Source organism: Thermobia domestica, chromosome 6, assembly GCF_964235325.1.
Source record: "Thermobia domestica chromosome 6, izTheDome1.hap1.1, whole genome shotgun sequence".
NCBI lineage: Eukaryota > Metazoa > Arthropoda > Insecta > Zygentoma > Lepismatidae > Thermobia > Thermobia domestica.
In genome coordinates, this window is record NC_137459.1 from 128,307,108 (window position 1) to 128,325,844 (window position 18,737).

General features: G+C 35.0%; 1 protein-coding gene across 5 annotated transcripts in view; it reads left to right on the forward strand.

Moving 5' to 3' along the window:
• LOC145688196 (adenosylhomocysteinase-like 1) overlaps positions 1-18,737 on the forward strand; it is a 230,486-nt gene that overhangs the window by 203,473 nt on the left and 8,276 nt on the right. For 4 of the 5 annotated variants that reach the window (XM_081762071.1, XM_081762074.1, XM_081762076.1 and 1 more), the window contains 4 exons: positions 2,920-3,085; positions 6,205-6,372; positions 15,434-15,512; positions 16,949-17,069. In XM_081762071.1, coding sequence (XP_081618197.1) covers positions 2,920-3,085; positions 6,205-6,372; positions 15,434-15,512; positions 16,949-17,069 — 534 coding nt within the window. Of the gene's footprint in view, positions 1-2,919; positions 3,086-6,204; positions 6,373-15,433; positions 15,513-16,948; positions 17,074-18,737 lie in introns of those variants that run through there. The other variant, XM_081762072.1, reaches the window with a different exon arrangement.

Below are 18,737 nucleotides of genomic sequence, written 5' to 3' on the forward strand. Positions count from 1 at the left end.
AATTTTATCTTGTCGCTCAGTGGAAACCTTTGAGAGGACAATAACAAGTAAATTAGTGAAAGAGTTATGATTTTTCAAAAAAAAAAAAAAAAAATCTCTATTGGTGCGCCAAAAGTAAACCTGTACGACTAAATATTACATTGTGTCAAATGTTTAATCAAAGTGGGATTTGGACGTGTGAGAAACCAAGTTATGCAGTTTTTGGATTGCTTACAACAGTTCTAGTATAAAACTAGTTCTCTTTCTATCCAACATTCATCAAAGAAAACAAACTAAAACCACCATGTGGTGCCGCTGAGTATGGCGTGAATACGGGATGCGGTTGAATTTCGTATTGATGCATACATATAACATCCTCTTTTATATACTATAACACTGAAGATATTAGGACTAAATATAACAAATGACCTTTCAAAATTACAAAATTTACTGCAAAGTTAAAGAATTAGTCGAAATATAAGCAGGATACTAACAAATACAATATAGATTTATACGTATATGCGAACAAGAAAGAAAGCATGAAAATAATTAGTAGTAAAGGAGAGAAATGAAACAGAAATGATTGTATAGTTATATTGACGTAATCACAATTAATTAGGAAAATAACGTTCAAAACAGGCGCATCAGGAAAAACAGTCAGTAGAACCTTAGCAACACATTCCAGTCATTTTTACAATCTTATTTATTATAGTTCTATTACCATGTGCAACCTTAAAACTACAAACGTACCTCCAAGTAGCATAACGATTGATTGAATAAATATAAACAAATGAACAAGGAAATTCATCTTTATCGTTTATAATTCTTGCAAAAATTTTAGCAAACTTGTTTACTGACCAAATTATCACCAAAGAAAAGTTCAATACAAAATTTCATGGAAAACAATGATGCATAATGAGCTTTCCGGATTAAGGGCAGGATGAATCTGGAGAAACCACAGGTTTACATCTGTAGGAACATGCGCTTTATTGACATTTAGTATGCACGTAAATGAAGGCTAGTGCTAAAAAAACAGTCACTACAAGGTAGCTTTGTATTATAATTACATAGTAATGAACTGCACATTTTACGTTGTTCTGTGTTCAAATATGACGTACATGTTTTGCGCGTACGTAAATAAGTTTATTTAACATTACTTTTCCTTTGTGAATCAATACAGTTTACATCGAAAAGTGACCCCGTATTCTTGATCTACATCGAAACTTTGTATTTGTCTTATATTTACCTGGTTTTTACTATCAGTTCTCACTCATCACAATTTTGAGAAACTCTAAAATGTGTCGTCTTCAATTCCTGCAAAACTTGTAACATTAAGCATCTAACTTTAAGCATCCAAAACGTTGCAGTTCTCTTCCCTAATACCTGTTGCATTCTTCGGATATGCTCTCATTTCGCTGTTTGATCTTCTTGGTTCTGTCGCGATGCGAGTTTCTCGTGCTCTAAAAGCAATGAAATATAGCTATGTCGAAGGAGGTTTCATGTACATGGGTTGGATAAAAAGTAATGGCAAGATTTGTATAATTCGTACCTGGCTTTATACCTAGAATAACCCTGTTACATTCTTGCAATATAATCGCCTTCCATTTCTGTTACAAATGTGGAAGGGGACGTACACCGGCAGCGCATTCTCTTTTTCGTTGTCCCGCAGGGACTGCCAACTTCTCTTGCAGTGCTTCCCGCGAAGTGGTTCCTTCATTTTGAGAAAAAGGTCATAATTGCACGGGCTCATATCATATGAATACGGTGGGTATTATAATATTTTCCACTGCCACAGAGGCAGGAGCTCCGTCACAAGTGTTAGCCATGTGACACAGTATATTGCCATGAAGAATGATGGCAGTCCGTTTCCGACCTATCATCGCTTTCTCCAGAGTAGAGGAACAAGGTGTTTTCGCAAGAAGTTGCAACCCGTAACCCTTCTGCCTTTAATTTATGACATGGTGCAGAATAACCTTGTCAATATCGTAAGCCATGATAAACATCAGTTTCACACACACACACTGTAAACAGGGCGCACGTTCTTTAGCGACGGGAACTAGGATGTTTCCATTCATTTTACTGCCACTTGAACCGTGATTCATACGACCGAACAAAGTTTCGTCCGTAGTGACAATCCTTGTAAGGAAGTCTCCACCCCTTCCTTTGATAGCGGTTCAGCAATTCTTGTGCAAGTGCATAGCAATGGCATTCTTGCACCTCTGTGATTTGTTGCAATATCCAATGCACTGCGATTTTGCAGAACCCAAGAATGTTGTGCACAGTGTGCAGCACTGTTTTGTGGCACACGCCTACCTGTGCAGCTAACTCTCGCGCACTCCATCGGTGATCCGCATGCAGCAGAGAGGCAAGGAGCTGAATTGTGCTGTTGTTTGTTGAGGATCGTCTCGATTGAACAGCAACGCTGAATCACTACACGCTTCACGAAGTCCTTGAAAACAATTTTTGTGCATTGTGCCCACGTACCACTTCAATCTTGATACATGCAGGTTGATAGTCTTTTAGAAACATATTGTTGTGACGCTTCTACTTTCTTCCTCTACTTCACCACATTTCCTCGTCTCGCATTCCTTTATCAGCTAATTCTGGTAGAGCTGAGACAAAACCCTCTAAAATGAGAAGTGTTGCCAATACTTCTATCCAACGTAAATAATTTTCTATTTCACTTAATGTTTGTCTTTTGAAAAAAAAAAAAAAAATCCCCTTTAGAAATATGATTTTCGATACAGTGTGTTTAGTTTTACCTTTTAAAATTTGGTGTATTTAATCCTTATTATTATATAAACATTCCGAAATTAATCATATCTAACTTTAAATCACAGATATTCTTCAAATTTAGCATTTGATTTGTTACTAAGTTACATTATATTTTCAGATGTGATTGATTGGACAGTTTTTCTAATATTTATGTTGTCTTTGCAGTATGGACGGTTTTCGGGTAGTAAAATTGAATGAAGTGATCCGCAACGTAGATATCGTGGTCACTGCCACTGGAAATAAAAATGTGGTAACTCGTGAACATATGGATAAAATGAAGAATGGTTGTGTAGTCTGTAATATGGGCCACTCTAACACCGAGATTGATGTTGTAAGTAGTACTAATTTTTTATACTCATTGTTGTTTTAATTTTTAAGTCCTACGTTCGTCACATTTGCTCCAGCTTAAATTATTCTACAGTCATACGATTAAATGAAAAGTTATTCAAACATGGCAAAGAAGCTGAATTACACGCACTTTAGGGAGCTATTATCTGACTACGAGTACTTATTACAGTTCAAAGTAAAATTAACTGGTACCAATTAAAACTTCAAACCGCAACATTCCAGCAGCACTTTTTGAAAGCTAAACGAATTATCATAAGTTTCATAAAGTAAAATTCGCACCATATAACATTTTGAAACAACTGTACAAAGAATAAATAAATAAATAATGTAGATGACAACTCACTGTAGAAAATACACAGTAGTATGCAAAACTTTGACAAAACTGAATGATTGAATGCATCGTTATTAATTTGAGTTTAGTTTTAAATAATTCTAGAGAATAACGAGAAACAAATCATATTGACTACAGCGTTTTGAAATGAGAAACTCTCTGGATAGTAGTCAGTGTAGTGATACACGAATTTGAGCGCAGTGTTGCCAGCTTGTAGACTCTCCGTATCCTTGAGACTTATTTTCTTTAGCGTTACGATTGATGCATTGGCAACATTACCTACAGTGTCAAACATGTTCTCCAAGCATTAGTTTCTAGTTTCCACTATGCATGCGAGAAATATAGAACTACATTCAACATCAGCTAAATTAACTACCTGTTAATTTGCTTCAGTAAAACTGATAAGAACCCGGCACCTGTGACATCCTGTTATTACTATCCTCTGTCAATGTTTCTTAATTTTCTGAGTGCTCTTTGAGGTTATGGTAATTATTTTCAAATTTTGTCAGGTCATGTTTCGTAATTCTACATTTACGCACATAATATTCAGTCCTGTCACGTGATCGATTTACTTATCAATTAGTTTTAAGATCGCGGGACGACTTCCTTCCCTCACCAGTTTCGCAACGCTAACAATATGAATTCACCAACATTCTACTTTGAGGCTTTGACATTTTCGGAGATTAAGATTTTGCATTTCTTCCTAAGTGCGTGTTGTTTTGAAAATTACAAACTCTGAAAATAATCTTTGGAACTTTTTTTTCTTTTAAGTACAATTTCGTTCTGTTAAAATGTTTTCTGTAGCGTACGATAATACACGATTAAAGCGAACTGCATTCATTTAAAAGGTAGCGACAAATTTATGAATATTATTTGTACAGCTAAGAAGAAGCTACATCCCTGACTAACTTTACCAGTTTTTATGACACACGAAAGTCTAAGCTTCATAATGATCCCATTCACTCTTACGTGTCTCAAAACGATAGTTTGTTTCGTGTCCGGACTGTTTGTTCAGCAGTATGGAGTGAAAGAAGGAAGAAATAGGAAATGGCGTATGAATTAGGTAAAGATGAAACGCCAGGAAAAAAAAAAAAAAAAAAACGTTTTGGCTACACCGAATAAATACGTGTTTCAAAAATGTTTTTTAAAAGAAAAATAATCGCATAGCTTTCTATCCTTAAGCTACTTGTACATTTGGAAATATTTGTAAGACAGCTGTAAACGGCGTCCGCAGGTAGAGAGTTATTTTGCATATCCTGTAATAAGATTGAAGAACGGCTAGTTAAAATCCACTCGAATCTACATGCGAGACCTAACTTCTTCTAAAGATTAATTTTCGTAATTGTTCTACATGTGAATATTTAAGTCTGTATCATGACAACGAACTGACAGATGTGCGGTTTGCGCATACACACACTTTTATAATTTATTTTCCTGTTTACCAAGGTGAACAATTCATATGTTAGTGCAATATTCTTGTGTAGTACATCTGGTATTAACATCATTCACAGTAGTGAGAGAAGTCAGTACGCATTACGGCTTGTCTAAAAATTAACAATCAGTTGGATAAAACAAAGACCTTGCTTAATGTAAATAGTCACTTGTAAAGTATTGTATGATTATACTAACTTACTGAATCTATGACACACATTGCAGTACCTCAAATCACTCACGTAGTAAAGTTTCTCAGCAATCTTTCTTCCAATATTTTGAGTAAAACACTTTGTCATTCATGCTTAGGGACACACGAGAGCTTAAATCCTTCTTACAGCACGATCTTAACTTTCGTGTATGTGTATGTGAGTGTCTGTCTGTCTCAACAGTGGTAATTATGAATATTGCGTAGGTTTTATCGATATTTATGGTCGCTTAGTTTCCCTGTGGTTATAGATTGCTCTTGGTTATTTTACGATATAACAATATATGCATGTACCACAAATTGTAGTACACCAACTTACTAACAAAGCTTTTTTATTGGTGTTTCTGGATTATCTTTCTGATGAATTCTTCGTAGTCAAAACATCATCTTTGATATACTGTTGTTATTCGAATAGCTTTCAATTGAAAAATTGAAAAATTCGCTTCATAAATACAAATGTCTATTTAAAAAAAAAAAAAAATCTAAATACAGTAGAGTGTCGATTATCCGAACGTCGGTCAACCGAACGACCGCTTAACCGAACTGTGTACTCGCTCGCACCTGTTACTCTCCCACCCTACCGTCCATCATCCCCCTCACTCCCAAACCAAGTTTCCCACAGTAGTCGCCGCACTGAGCCACCGCTGGCGGAACATTGCTTCTAATGGGGCCTTCATAAGGCGCTGCTGACCGGCCAAGCCACCAGTCGCTGTGTTTCAACAATCAGCACACTTCTGTCGGTTTGGCACTGGCTGTAGAAGTACAGTACAGTTCGATTATCCGAACAAACCAGTTTTCCGACACCCGCGGATAATCGACGCTCTACTGTAAATTAATAATAATCCCTATAAAAATCTCATTTGTTAAACTTCAGGAAAAAGATGATACTATGTACAATTAAGAAACATCAAAAAGAAAACATTATATTGGTTAATCAGAGTTTAGTCTCTTTCAGCAGCGAGGCTATATTACGCACGGACTTACAGCTTACCAGAAGAGCTCCTGCAGGAATCGAACCCAGAAGACACTATATATTTATAGAATATATATAAATGAATATTAATAATAGTAGGATTGTAGAAATGATGATAAGAGGTCTTAACACCTTGATATGCTTTTGTGTGTGTTTCAGAATAGCTTGCGTACTCCTGATTTGACTTGGGAGAAAGTGAGATCCCAAGTGGACCATGTTATCTGGCCTGATGGTAAAAGGATAGTTCTTCTTGCAGAAGGCAGGCTCGTTAATCTGAGTTGTTCCAGCATTCCATCCTTTGTAGTTTCAATTACTGCAGCTACACAGGTAAGTTTTACTACCTATGTACACAGGGACATTACTTGAAATTTGTAATGTTAGTAAATTAATGCAGTAGTGTAGAATGGCATCAACAAAGGAGTCAAGTGGTTACTCACTCTTCCACCTTTCTTGGAAATTACTTAGTTTTATCTCCAATGTGGAAGTAGTAAAGTTAAGAAAATAATATCCTGAATTAAAACTTAATCTTTTACAGAAGTATATGCATTTATTACGTTGACAGAAATTTCGCTTATGATTCCTTATAAAAATATATTACTGAGTCATTCTAAAATTCGTGCAAGTAATGATAGTAATAGTGGAGCCACAAAAAAAGATGCTAGATTTTCTGTCATGGAATAGGTGTATTGCATGGGAGTTGTAAATTTGTATTTGGTTTAAAGAAAATAAATCTTTCATAAGAAAGAACGGCCAGACTGATATATTAGAGGTGTCAGTTTATTAATTGTTAGAGATACTGGAAAAAGAAAAATAGTACTAAGCGTATAAACATTTTTCTTCTTAAAAAAAAAAAATTTAAAAACTAGTAGATCTTATTTTTTGCTCCCTCACAACTTCTCTTCTATACAACATAACACTGGAAGAATCAAAGTGTTCAGCTACTTCCAAGGAGTACTTTCAGCTAAGTCATACCACTGAGGCACCGACATTACAAGAAATTTTCTGTTCCAAGAAACGAGTGAACCTTTCGTAACGAAATTTTTCAGATCAGTGATCACCAGGGTTGTTGGAATCCACCCTCAAAAAAAAGTGTAAAACCCACATAAACACAGACCCCCCCCCCTAAAAAAAGACACTTCTTAAATGTATTTCAAAATTTGGATTGAAATAACCTTAATGAGATCATAATTAATTTCTTTAATCGTGGTTCTCAGTACACGCCTAGTTTCAGAATTGGCTTTAAATATGTATTTATCAAATGGGGATTTCTAGAACAGAATACCAATGAAAAAATGGGAATCATGCGAAACGAATTGACTTTACGCTCGATCAAATTCGCTCTAACGTGTTGCACTGTAATCTGGGACAAAAAACAATGCGACTGTTGCATTCTAGAACGTACTCTTGCATTAGTACAAGCAAATAATGAAATGTGTTTCTCCATGCGTAACTTAATTACAAATCCAAAATACTTCACTTAAAAAAGGAAAGTACTTAAGATCTACTACGCCTACTTTCTCGACACTAAATTTGAATAATTACACACATACGAACGAAAAAGAGTTGTATTAAAGAAAACAAAATTTTCTCTTATAATAATTACAAATGCACAAATCAGGTACATATCTGTGATATGACTTCAAATAGTGTCATGCAAATATGTGCATGATGTAAAAGGGAAATTTGGAATAAAATGGGAAAATTTCCCTCCAAAAAAAATCCTTATATTAAATTCTACGCGTTGTGAAACAGTCGTGGTCGCAGGTTCCCGAATATAATCTACCCTGAAAAACGCTATCGCCTATACATAATGCGTATGCCAAATTTCGTTGGAACATCTAGAATAGTTACGAAGGAAAAATGTTTTTCAATCCTGTTTGACAATGTAAATGAGACTATTGGAAAATCGAACCCAGTAACAACTCTCTTATCCTTGCACGCATTATAATTAAATTACAAAACCGAATAACCATGTGCTAATAAAAATGCAACAAACCCACTCAAATAACAGCTAAAACAACACTTATTCCCCTTGTTTGGCTCGAAACTACATCATATAAAGTTTTCTGAATGTAAGCAGGAAAATGCTATAATGAAGAAGAAGAAGAAAAAAAACCTCTTTTGAACCAAGCATACAGGCTCTAGGAGATAATTCATGACATGTGTGCCTGACACAGCGTTTGTGCGAAAAGGGTTAATAAGGCCGCTTTCTTTTATCTATGGCTTGTGATTTGAGGTACTGTCTAATATTTGTGTGGCATGTTTTGAGGAAAGTTAAAGAAAGCTTTAGTAAGGATGGCTGACCCTTGAATCCTGAGTGTAATAAGGGATTTCATTCCTTTTATATAGAATTACCCACCTCTTCGTTAGTTTATAAAAATTCCTACTCTCTCCGTTCTAAAAAAGAAAGTATAAGGAAGTGCAAAGTATGTCCACGAAACGTAGATCACTCTTCACGGATTCTCTTTGTGCCGAAGGAAATTCCATGGTTCTATTCCAAGTATGTACAAAGAACATGAACATGTATTCATACTTAAGTGGTATTTTAAGTATGAATACAGCTTTAAATGTGCGTATAAAATTTAACAAAATCCAAATTGGACCAATAAAATCTACTGGGATCAGGTTTAAATAAAAACTTGGTTCTTGAACTCCTCAGTGCTCTGCAGGAGTATTTCCTCAAGTTTCTTCCTCTAAAGAAATCAAACCTCATGACTACTGGAAAATGCAAGTCAATTTCTAAAATTTTGAAAAACTCATCAATGAAAGCGCAGTTAAATTTTGTCATCTCAGGTGCAAAACTTTTCAAGGATATCACAGCACTGCTTCAGAAGGAGTCGTCCCGTGTACATGTTCTATACTCTAAACTTCAAACTGTTATTAAGATTTTGTTGTTGCTATTTGTAAAGAAAGAAGTTGTTACATCTTTGACTGAACTGGACGAAAGTACTATAAGTGAGGAAAATATGTTGTCTGTTGAGTGGAGTGTGGAGAAGAAGCAAGGTTAGCATTTGGTTTGCGGGGGGGGGGGGGGATGTAAAATTCAATTTATGCACAAGTTTGGCATCAAGGTTTTAAAGTTACTTTTTGATGAGATTTTGGTCACTTTTTCATGTGCTTTTAGTCACTTTTCAACTATTTTGAAGAGACCAGACCACTATGAGTCCTGCCACGTGATCATTTACGATTGCTGAAAATCTGAGATGCATGTTGCCCAGAATGTTTGAAGGAGAGGACAAGAGAAAATTCCTGTTCGTTCATAGACTTGAGATGATGATTTTTCTGGAGTCAGCAAAATGATTGAACTCATACCCACCAAATTTTTCACAATAATAGTAATCACTAAGAAAATTAATTTGGAGTATTGTAGTATATAAAAATAAAATTTACTTCACTTCTCTTTCCACAATCTCTGCAAATGCCTGAAAAAGCATTAAAACACAATTTTCAGTTTCAACGTCTGACTAACGACCAATAACTCTTATTTTTCATAGTTTGCACTGAGAACTTGTGTTTTTATAACCTAGATATAATAAAAATAATTCACCTTAAGTTTATCATAGTTTACTTCTTATTGTAGTATATTGGATAATGCAAAGTTCACTTAGGTGGTTAATAAAGCTGCTAGATTTGTACAGCTAGTTAACAATAAAAATGCTAAAACAAATATGATTGAAACCACGACTTTGAAGTCGTAAGTAAAAGATTCATACTGTTCCGTGTTTTTCACATCACTTACCGCATCTAGACCTCCAACCAAGGTAAAGAAGCAAAAGCTAAATTGTTACTTCGTGCAAATGCTTCACAGCAGTAAAAAATTATGTTTTTTCTATGCCCTCAGCTCACTTCAGATGACAAATTTATAAGCATCTTATATTACCACCGAAAGTAGTGAGATAAAGCTTTTAGAGAAACAAAAATTACGACTTCAAATCAATCTGAAAAAGTATGAAATAACTTTCGAATTACTTTCTTTCAGTGGTTTATCGTCTTTTGTGGAAACGAAGAAACTTCCGGTTTAAGTTCATCAGATGCGGCTATTCATTTTTCTTTTCTTTTTTTTTCTTTCTTCTTTCTTGCGTTCAACAATACCTTAAGATAGACGCAAAATCTGTGGCCACGTTGACCTATTACGTTCAATACAGTTCCATTCGACTTGCTATGAATCCACTGAAGTGGGACGCATAAACATACAAGGTGAATCGATTTTTTCCCCTTGATTTCGATATTTTAATACCTCTAAGAAGTTATTTTTGAATGATTAAAAGAAATATCTTTTCTCGAAATGGCTTTTCATTTATCAAAACTTTACTTTCCAAAACCGAAATCAGCTAGAATAATGCATATTAACCTGTTAAAACCAAGAATAACTTCCCTGAAATTTATTGAAATGATGTTTGAAGCTCTGTCAACTCACCAAAGGTAGCATATATATATATATATATTATTTATTTATTTATTTATTTATTTTGGAGAACAAGATTTGTTTCACAATAAGGGTGTAAAAAATGCAACATTTTATAGAGTATTGAAATATCTAACTGGAGAAAATATTTTTTCTATCTATTCTGTATATATATACTCAAACTTAGGATTCACAGTGAGTGAAAAAAAAATTGAATCTCATAGTTCCACATGGCTGCAAATTACGAGCTTATCTATGGTATTTTTACAAAGAAGAATAATTCCATCGGTAGCCTCTTAAAAACTTAGTTATTTTCTTCATGACCACAAATACCGTGGTCGCAAAAGATCTTTCTGAAGTCAAAGCACAGCCAACGGGCGGGCTTACAGCTATTGTGCGTATATTGTTGTGTATGCAATATAAATACAAAGGCATATAGGTGATTTTATAAGAAATTACGATAATACATAAGTTTGTATGCATGCTTGATTAAGTGACAACAATATTAATGAATAGAAGAATAATTCGCGTAGTGTTTCTGTGAGCACAGCTGGGTAAATATTCAGTTTACAATCTATAATTAGAAACATGGTCTACAATAAGTTTCGGCCTATTAGTTACTTGTGCCCTGACGTCAAAAACTGATTTGGCAAATGCAGTTCGATGTATATTTCAGAGCAGTTTTTAAAAGTCTATGCCTATCATTTCTTAACGTAGTAACGAAAGACTGAATTTCGACTAAAACGTATACAATATTTCAATATTCGTGGACTCCGAATCTGAATACATTAGGTAAAATTAGAACATGCAACGTCCATTAAGGAAAATAAAATCGATCAAACATAAATTACAGTATAGGTCTTAAGTTATGGAATAACAAAGGCAGCTTCATTTTGAATCTCTGTTTCGCTAAAGGTTGAAGTTACTGGCGAAGAAATTTAAATAAAGTCTTTACCAAAGTTCGTTACAAAATTCTATGCAAAGCACTCAAGAAGTTTTGCAGGAGCCCTTCCAAAATCTGTTGAATAGCATGAGTAGCTATCCGTCAAGGTATTGTCACTCCCCACATATCATTAGAAGCGCTGCAGTCATCGATGAAAGTTGCTACAATGTTTTGGTTAAGGCATTGTCAGGAAACTGAGTTTACGACCTAGGCGAGTTTTTTCGCTCATTGGAAGTGTGTTCTGGTTGTGATAGATTTAATTCTAAGGAATAACCAGGTGTTATGTGGGCTCTTGCTAAAACCTCTCTATTGACCTTATTTAATCATATCTAGCTTAATTGACACTTTCTAATGGTCTGGCCAAAGCCTAAGGGTCTTCCTTTTAAAAATCTGGTAAGGTCTCAAGTTATAGTTCCATCTATAGACCTATTGCTCTTACTAGCCGTATCTGGGGGCCCCGGTGGCTCAGTGGTAAAGCGTTCACCTCTGGTGCTTAGGGTCCCGGGTTCGATCCCAGCCCCCGCCAAGTGAACCTTGTGGTGGACAAACACCGTGTGCGTGGGTTTCCTCGGGGTTCTCCCGTTTCCTCCCACTTTCTTCATTCCATAGTTTCATTCATTTCTCATTATCACCGTCTCCTTTAGCCTAACCGGCATATCTGTGGGACGTAAAAATCAAAGTTTTTTTTTTTATTTATTTATTTTTATTTTTCTTTAAGCTATATCTGTACAGTTTTTCTGATTAATTTTCAGTTGGTCTGGTTCTTGGAACGGAATTCCTTATTCTCGAACCTCCAATGTGGATTGTCAGTTCGTTCGACCACTGATCACAGTGTCCATCTTCAAACTCATTCAGGGTGCTTTCCGTCATTGGGGGGCATTTAGTGACTGTCTTTCTCGATCTAGAACACGCTCGTCGTACTACCTGGCGCTTTGGAATTCTGCAACACCTTTATTCTTGGAGACTGTGTGGCCTTGTTTTTAGAACAGTTTGTAGCGCCCAATATTTTAGAGTATGAGCTGGCTCTACTCTTTCTGATCGCTTCTTTCAAGAAAATGGTGTCCGTCAAGGTAGTGTTTTGAGTATGATCTTGTTTCCTGTGGCTGTGAATAGTGTAATGTCTTATATTACTATTCCTGTTCATAGTCTCTTTTATGTGGATGATCTTACCATCTGTTGTGCTTCCTGTGACCTTCGCACATCCACCCGAAAACGTCAGCTTACTCTGAATCGCTTATGCACTTGGACAACCAAGGCTGGGTTCCGTTTTCCTGTCGACAAAACTAAATGTGTTCATTGATGTCAATTACGTATCTGTGACCTTTTTTGGAACACGCCTATCATGTGTTGATAGTTTTCGCTTTCTGGGCTTGCAATTTGATATCAAACTAACTTGATTCCAACGCCTAAATAATTTGAAATATACTTGCTTCAGAGCGCTAAACTCTCGAGAGTTCCTTCTCATCGTTCCTGGGTTGTGGTACGGTTCTCTTAAGTCTTTACTGGGCGCGCGGCGGCTCAGTGGTAGAGCGTTCACCTCCAGTGCTTTGGGTCGCTGATTCTATTCCAGCTCGCACCGTGTGGACTTTCTGGTGGACAAACACCGTGCTCGTGGGTTTTCTTGGGGTTCTTCCGTTTCCTCACACTTTCTTCATTCCTCTATTTCACTCCTCTCATCATCATCGTCTCCTTTAGCCAAATCGGCATAATCGTGGGACGTAAAACTTAAACATTTCATTTTTTTCTTAAGTCTTTACTGTACTCTCATACGTTCTAAACCCTCTATGTTGATGCACATGAACCTTCCTTTTAACATTTATTTGATCTTCCGTTATTTTGCAGGTGTTCTAGCACTTCTTGATCACTCTCCTTCTTTTGTTCTTGAAGCAGGAGACTACTTTCGTCTGTACGTGATACGTCCTCGTGTTTCCAGACCTTTGGGATTTGTGTATTAAATCTTGTGGATAAATTTACTATTGCTGTGGCAGACTTCTATTTTGTTTTTTCTCACTATTCCACCCTGGCAGATAAATTGTCCTAATATATCATTTCAGTTGGCGTAAACCATTATGCTAACTTTTCGCATTTTTATATGACTTACTCTTGTGCTAGGCTGTCTGTTCTACATGAGCTGGATACGATCCATCATCTTTTTATTAGTTTATCTATAAGTGCTTTCCGTACTAATCCTATACCTAGCCTCTATGTTGATGCACATGAACCTTCCTTTTAACATTTATTTGATCTTCCGTTATTTTGCAGGTGTTCTAGCACTTCTTGATCACTCTCCTTCTTTTGTTCTTGAAGCAGGAGACTACTTTCGTCTGTACGTGATACGTCCTCGTGTTTCCAGACCTTTGGGATTTGTGTATTAAATCTTGTGGATAAATTTACTATTGCTGTGGCAGACTTCTATTTTGTTTTTTCTCACTATTCCACCCTGGCAGATAAATTGTCCTAATATATCATTTCAGTTGGCGTAAACCATTATGCTAACTTTTCGCATTTTTATATGGAAAGTTAGCATAATGGTGTACAGCAACCAGTGAGCATAATGGTGTGTGTCAGCTAGCATGGCCAAGGACAAAAGCATAACTCTATTAGCTGTGCTTTTGTCCTTGGCCATGCTCGCTATGAGTACCGCCTTCCTTCCTTTATGTCCATCTTTAGTAGCGTTGAATTGCTTGTTATTCTTCAAGCCTTAGATTACGCTATGACCTATACTTGTATTCTGATCCTGTCTGACTTCACAAGTGCTCTTGCCATCCTTACTAATGTTTATATTCAACACCCTCTAGCCCAACGTATTCTGTTGAAGTGCCATTCTGTACTTGCTTCTGGTTCTGTTCTCTAATTTTGTTGGATCTCCATCCATGTGGGTATTTCTGGTAATGAGCAAGTGGAGTCTGTAGCAAAGATCCAGCTGTTCATGGTATTGAACTCGTGACGCCCCTGCCTTGCACTGATCTATAGCCGGTGTTCCATTCTCGTCTTTTTGCAATAATAGCAGTTGGCGTGGTAACAAATTGTATACCATTAAACCTCGCTTAGGAGTTTGGAACTCTAGTTCTCGTCTGTCTCGTCGAGAAGAAATACTTTTAACTCGTCTGCAGATTGGACATAGCCATCTGACTTATGCCTGTCTTTTGCATATGGTTGCAGCTTCGAATTGTTCTTTCGGTGGTCCATTCTTGTTAATTCATCATCATCTTGTCGATTGGCCCGCTTTGGCTCGGCTGCGACTGCCTTATAACATGCCACCCGCCCTGATATTACTACTTGGCGGTAAACCACATTTTATTTCTCGCCTCATGAGGATTTTACAGCACATTCAAGTTTCCCGCGCACTTTAATTTTCGTGTATGGATGCCTTTCCTAGTATTTTCATTACCTTATTACTAGTTTAATTACTGTATTTCTTTATTGTTATTTAATTCGCTTTACAGTGGTATTGTTTTGTCGCAGCATTTCTTCATGGTCTTTAATTTTTTTCTGCACAGTTTTTATTACTTACTAATCAGAGTGAACCCCTCATACACCCCTCACCAAGAGCCCCGGCAAAGATAATTAACCTTCATTGTGTTAACTAACATCCCCTTTTCCTGTGTGTATGTGACCCGAGTGAGTTTCTTTGTTTTGTCTTCTACTATATGCTGTGACATTTGTCTAGCGATTTTTACGTTATCATATGAACATATATTCCTTTCCAATAAGTTTTTTTTGTGAATCGTCTCCGCTTTTTAGCAATTTGTATCGCTAATTATTTTATATCGCAATTTCATGTCGTTTTCCTTGGAGAAGCACATTTGTTTCCACTAGCTATAGCGACACTATTACACTCAATAGTTTCCTACGAAGATAAAATAGTTTCAGTTTGCATTGACATTGTGATTGATAACAATTTAACGATAATAGCTTTTGAAATTTAAATAAGGGTTATTTGCAGAATTTTTGGAATGCCCCATGTAAAGTACTGTATATAATATGAACGATTTCCTTGTTACTGAAACCTATGTATAAATATATGTTTATATTTTTAGGCACTCGCTTTGATAGAATTGTTCAACGCTCCTCATGGCCGCTACAAGAGTGACGTATATCTTCTACCAAAAAAGATGGGTAAGCATATATCAAACTCTATAATATTGTTCATAATCCGGGTTAAAGTGGAATGTTGACTTTAGTATGTTTCAGAATCTCCACAAGAGAACGTGTATATTTACAGCGAGTATTATTTAATTAAATAATGCACTCAGCTATTTTTGTATATGAATACACAGCAGCAATACAAATCAATTGTGTCAGTTTCGTACTTAATGACGTAGATTAATGCGTATTTCAGTTGACAGCGTGGTAATCATCTAAGACAGACAAGAATATGTACCACTTCTATATCTCTCAAACAGCAGCAGAGGGTGGCATTAACTGAGAAAACACATGTTGATGAGGAAGAGGTCTTGTAGCCATAATGAGAAATTCGTTCTTCCCTAGATCTTCATGGCTGAATCCTTGGTCAACTTTCCTTGCCAAGTTACAGAAATTTTATCTTTGCAACCTAATGTTTTTCCGAACTAGTTTTCCAGAATACCATTCAACTAACGAGAAATGCTTCCCAACTGTAAAACGGGTTTTGTACATTCTGAAAACAGATTTAGATACCCCCTTTGAAGGTGTTACATATTCCAAAGATTTAGCTGGTAATGAGCACAAATAGTGAATTATGACACAATAAACATTTGAGAAAAGTGAAATCAGATAACGGTAAAATCTTAAGATGAATTCAAGTAACTTCAAACGTATCTTAAAGAAATTCTACTAGCATTATACACACTATAGAGGCAATTTAATATATATATCAATGCTGTAAGTAATGCAGTGTTGTCAACTCGGTATACACTCTTTTTTATTTTTAAATGGCACTAAGTCATATTATTACGTATATTAGATAATTGCATAATGGCGAAAAAAGTATATATCAAATACGTAGCAGTGTTGCAAACTTTAAGTATTTGAGATTAATTGCAACAGCTTTGATTCATAGATTGCAAGAAAGTAATGGTAATTTCATTGAAGGAAATATGAACAAAATTGCCTAAATCGTTTTTGAGAAAATCGTCCGAAAGAAAGCTCACCCCCCAAGAATAAACTAACCCTTCTCCATTTTTCACAGAGAAATAACTTATACCACATGATGGGGTTGTTTTGGGAAAATTGATTTATGATTTATAAATAAAATCCAGTTTTGAGAAAATTGCATTTTCTAATTTTTACTCTTAAGTAAACTACCCTTACTTTTAGGGGTAGGAAGAAAATTCGACCTCCTCCCTTGAGGATTATATAAAAAGCTTAAGTTTAAAATTGATCTCAATACGTTGAGCGGCATTGCCTCAAGGTGTGTACATGAGGACGAACAGATATCTATCATTTGAAAAACGAGTATATATTTTGGCTTTTAACTTTGAAAGGTTATTCATAGCATTAATGTGTACAATGTAAGTTTCATAATTGGAACCATGCTTAAAGAAAATGTTAATTTCTCACATACAATTTTCCAGATGAATACGTAGCAAGCCTACACCTACCAACATTCGATGCCCACTTGACAGAACTTACAGATGAGCAAGCAAAATACATGGGACTAAGCAAAGCAGGGCCATTTAAACCAAACTATTACAGGTAAGTACAGTAATAGAGATTTAAGTTCGTAATACAGTATAAAGAATGAATGAAATCGTATATGGTGAAATAGTCACAACTGTACCTCAATTTATATAAAATATTTTGTTTTCGTGCAGCTCTGCGATCGAAATTTATACACTGTAAACGTAACGAGAGAAACAGATAAATCATAATTCGTAAAAACGGAAGACATAATCATAATTCCCCAAGTATTATCAATATTAGAAATATAAATAAAATAAAATATTGAAATTTCAACTTCTGGCATCCATTAGAATAATGTCTGGCAGACACACATTTAACTTATTATTCATAATACGGATATAACAAATGGAAAAAAAATGAGAAAATAGCTTTTATTTCCTGTTACTTACGAACTGTTAGACTTCATTACTCCCAGTTTATAACGACTCTATAGAAAAGCGTCGTCAACCTGGTTCGTCTTGTAAAATATCAGTTACGAAGCGATAATTACTTTTCTTTATGCACAAATCAACTCAGATATTCAAAGATTATTAGTCTCACCTTTATTGCTTGATATGTCTTAAATATTGTTTTTAAGACCGTAAAATACATAAATTTACTTGACTAGGTCAACACATAACATGTACATAGCCATAACTATCCCATAATAATCTCTTACATATATTAAAAACATTCTTCTTTTCTGTTAATTTAAAATGAACATTCCACTAAGTATATTACATATTTATGAGCACTTTTTGCCCACGGTACAGGTAAATATTATACAAACTAAAGTATTTCGTTATAGAAAATGTCGCCCGCCAAAGGGACTGAATATAAAAGTCATGAGTAGGCTTGGCTTTTATATTCAAGAACCACTGGTCTGATTAGATTAATGTTCGTACATTACATATGTTCTTTATATTTTGATCACACCTCGTATATATCTTCATTATTTTTTTTTGGTTATCCCTCATATATATATATAAAATATTAGTTATTATCATTCACATAAATACATTTACAATAAATCTTTGATTTCATTAATATTTCTCTTTTATTACATTATTATTTATTCTTTATCATTAAAAAAACATCGTCGCTTAGGAATATAATTAACGAGGGTGAAACACAAATTATCAAGATTACTAGTTTTGATCATTATTACAAACGATGATGTGACAAATAATATTTGTTCTTTTCGGGCGCATTGTATAACAAATAAGTTAGATGTTGCAATTGTAATGTATACATAGTAGCACTAAGATGTCCAAAATAAAGAAGAATTTCACTCAAGGTAGTCATTGAATAATTGATTTTATAGAATGGATCTTATTCTTAACATAATCTTTGATAATTAAACACAAATCAATCTGATATAAAATAATTTTTGCCTTTAACTAATTATAAATTGAATTATGATTCTTCACATTAATAAGAAAGAATAAAAATTAAACATAACCTACGTTTGAATAATCAAATGGAAGTAAATAAATTTATTTTACAGAAACAAAAGACACCTTTTTGTTATTAAATAAACACATTTTTCATTATTATTGTTATTTTTCATTCTTATTTATTTGATCAAGAATGTTGGGTGCTACTAACTCTTTAACTAGATGCATTTCAAATATTTATAACCATCGTTTTCATTATTAATATTAACACAAACTTTAAAACGAAAATTCACAAGAATCTATA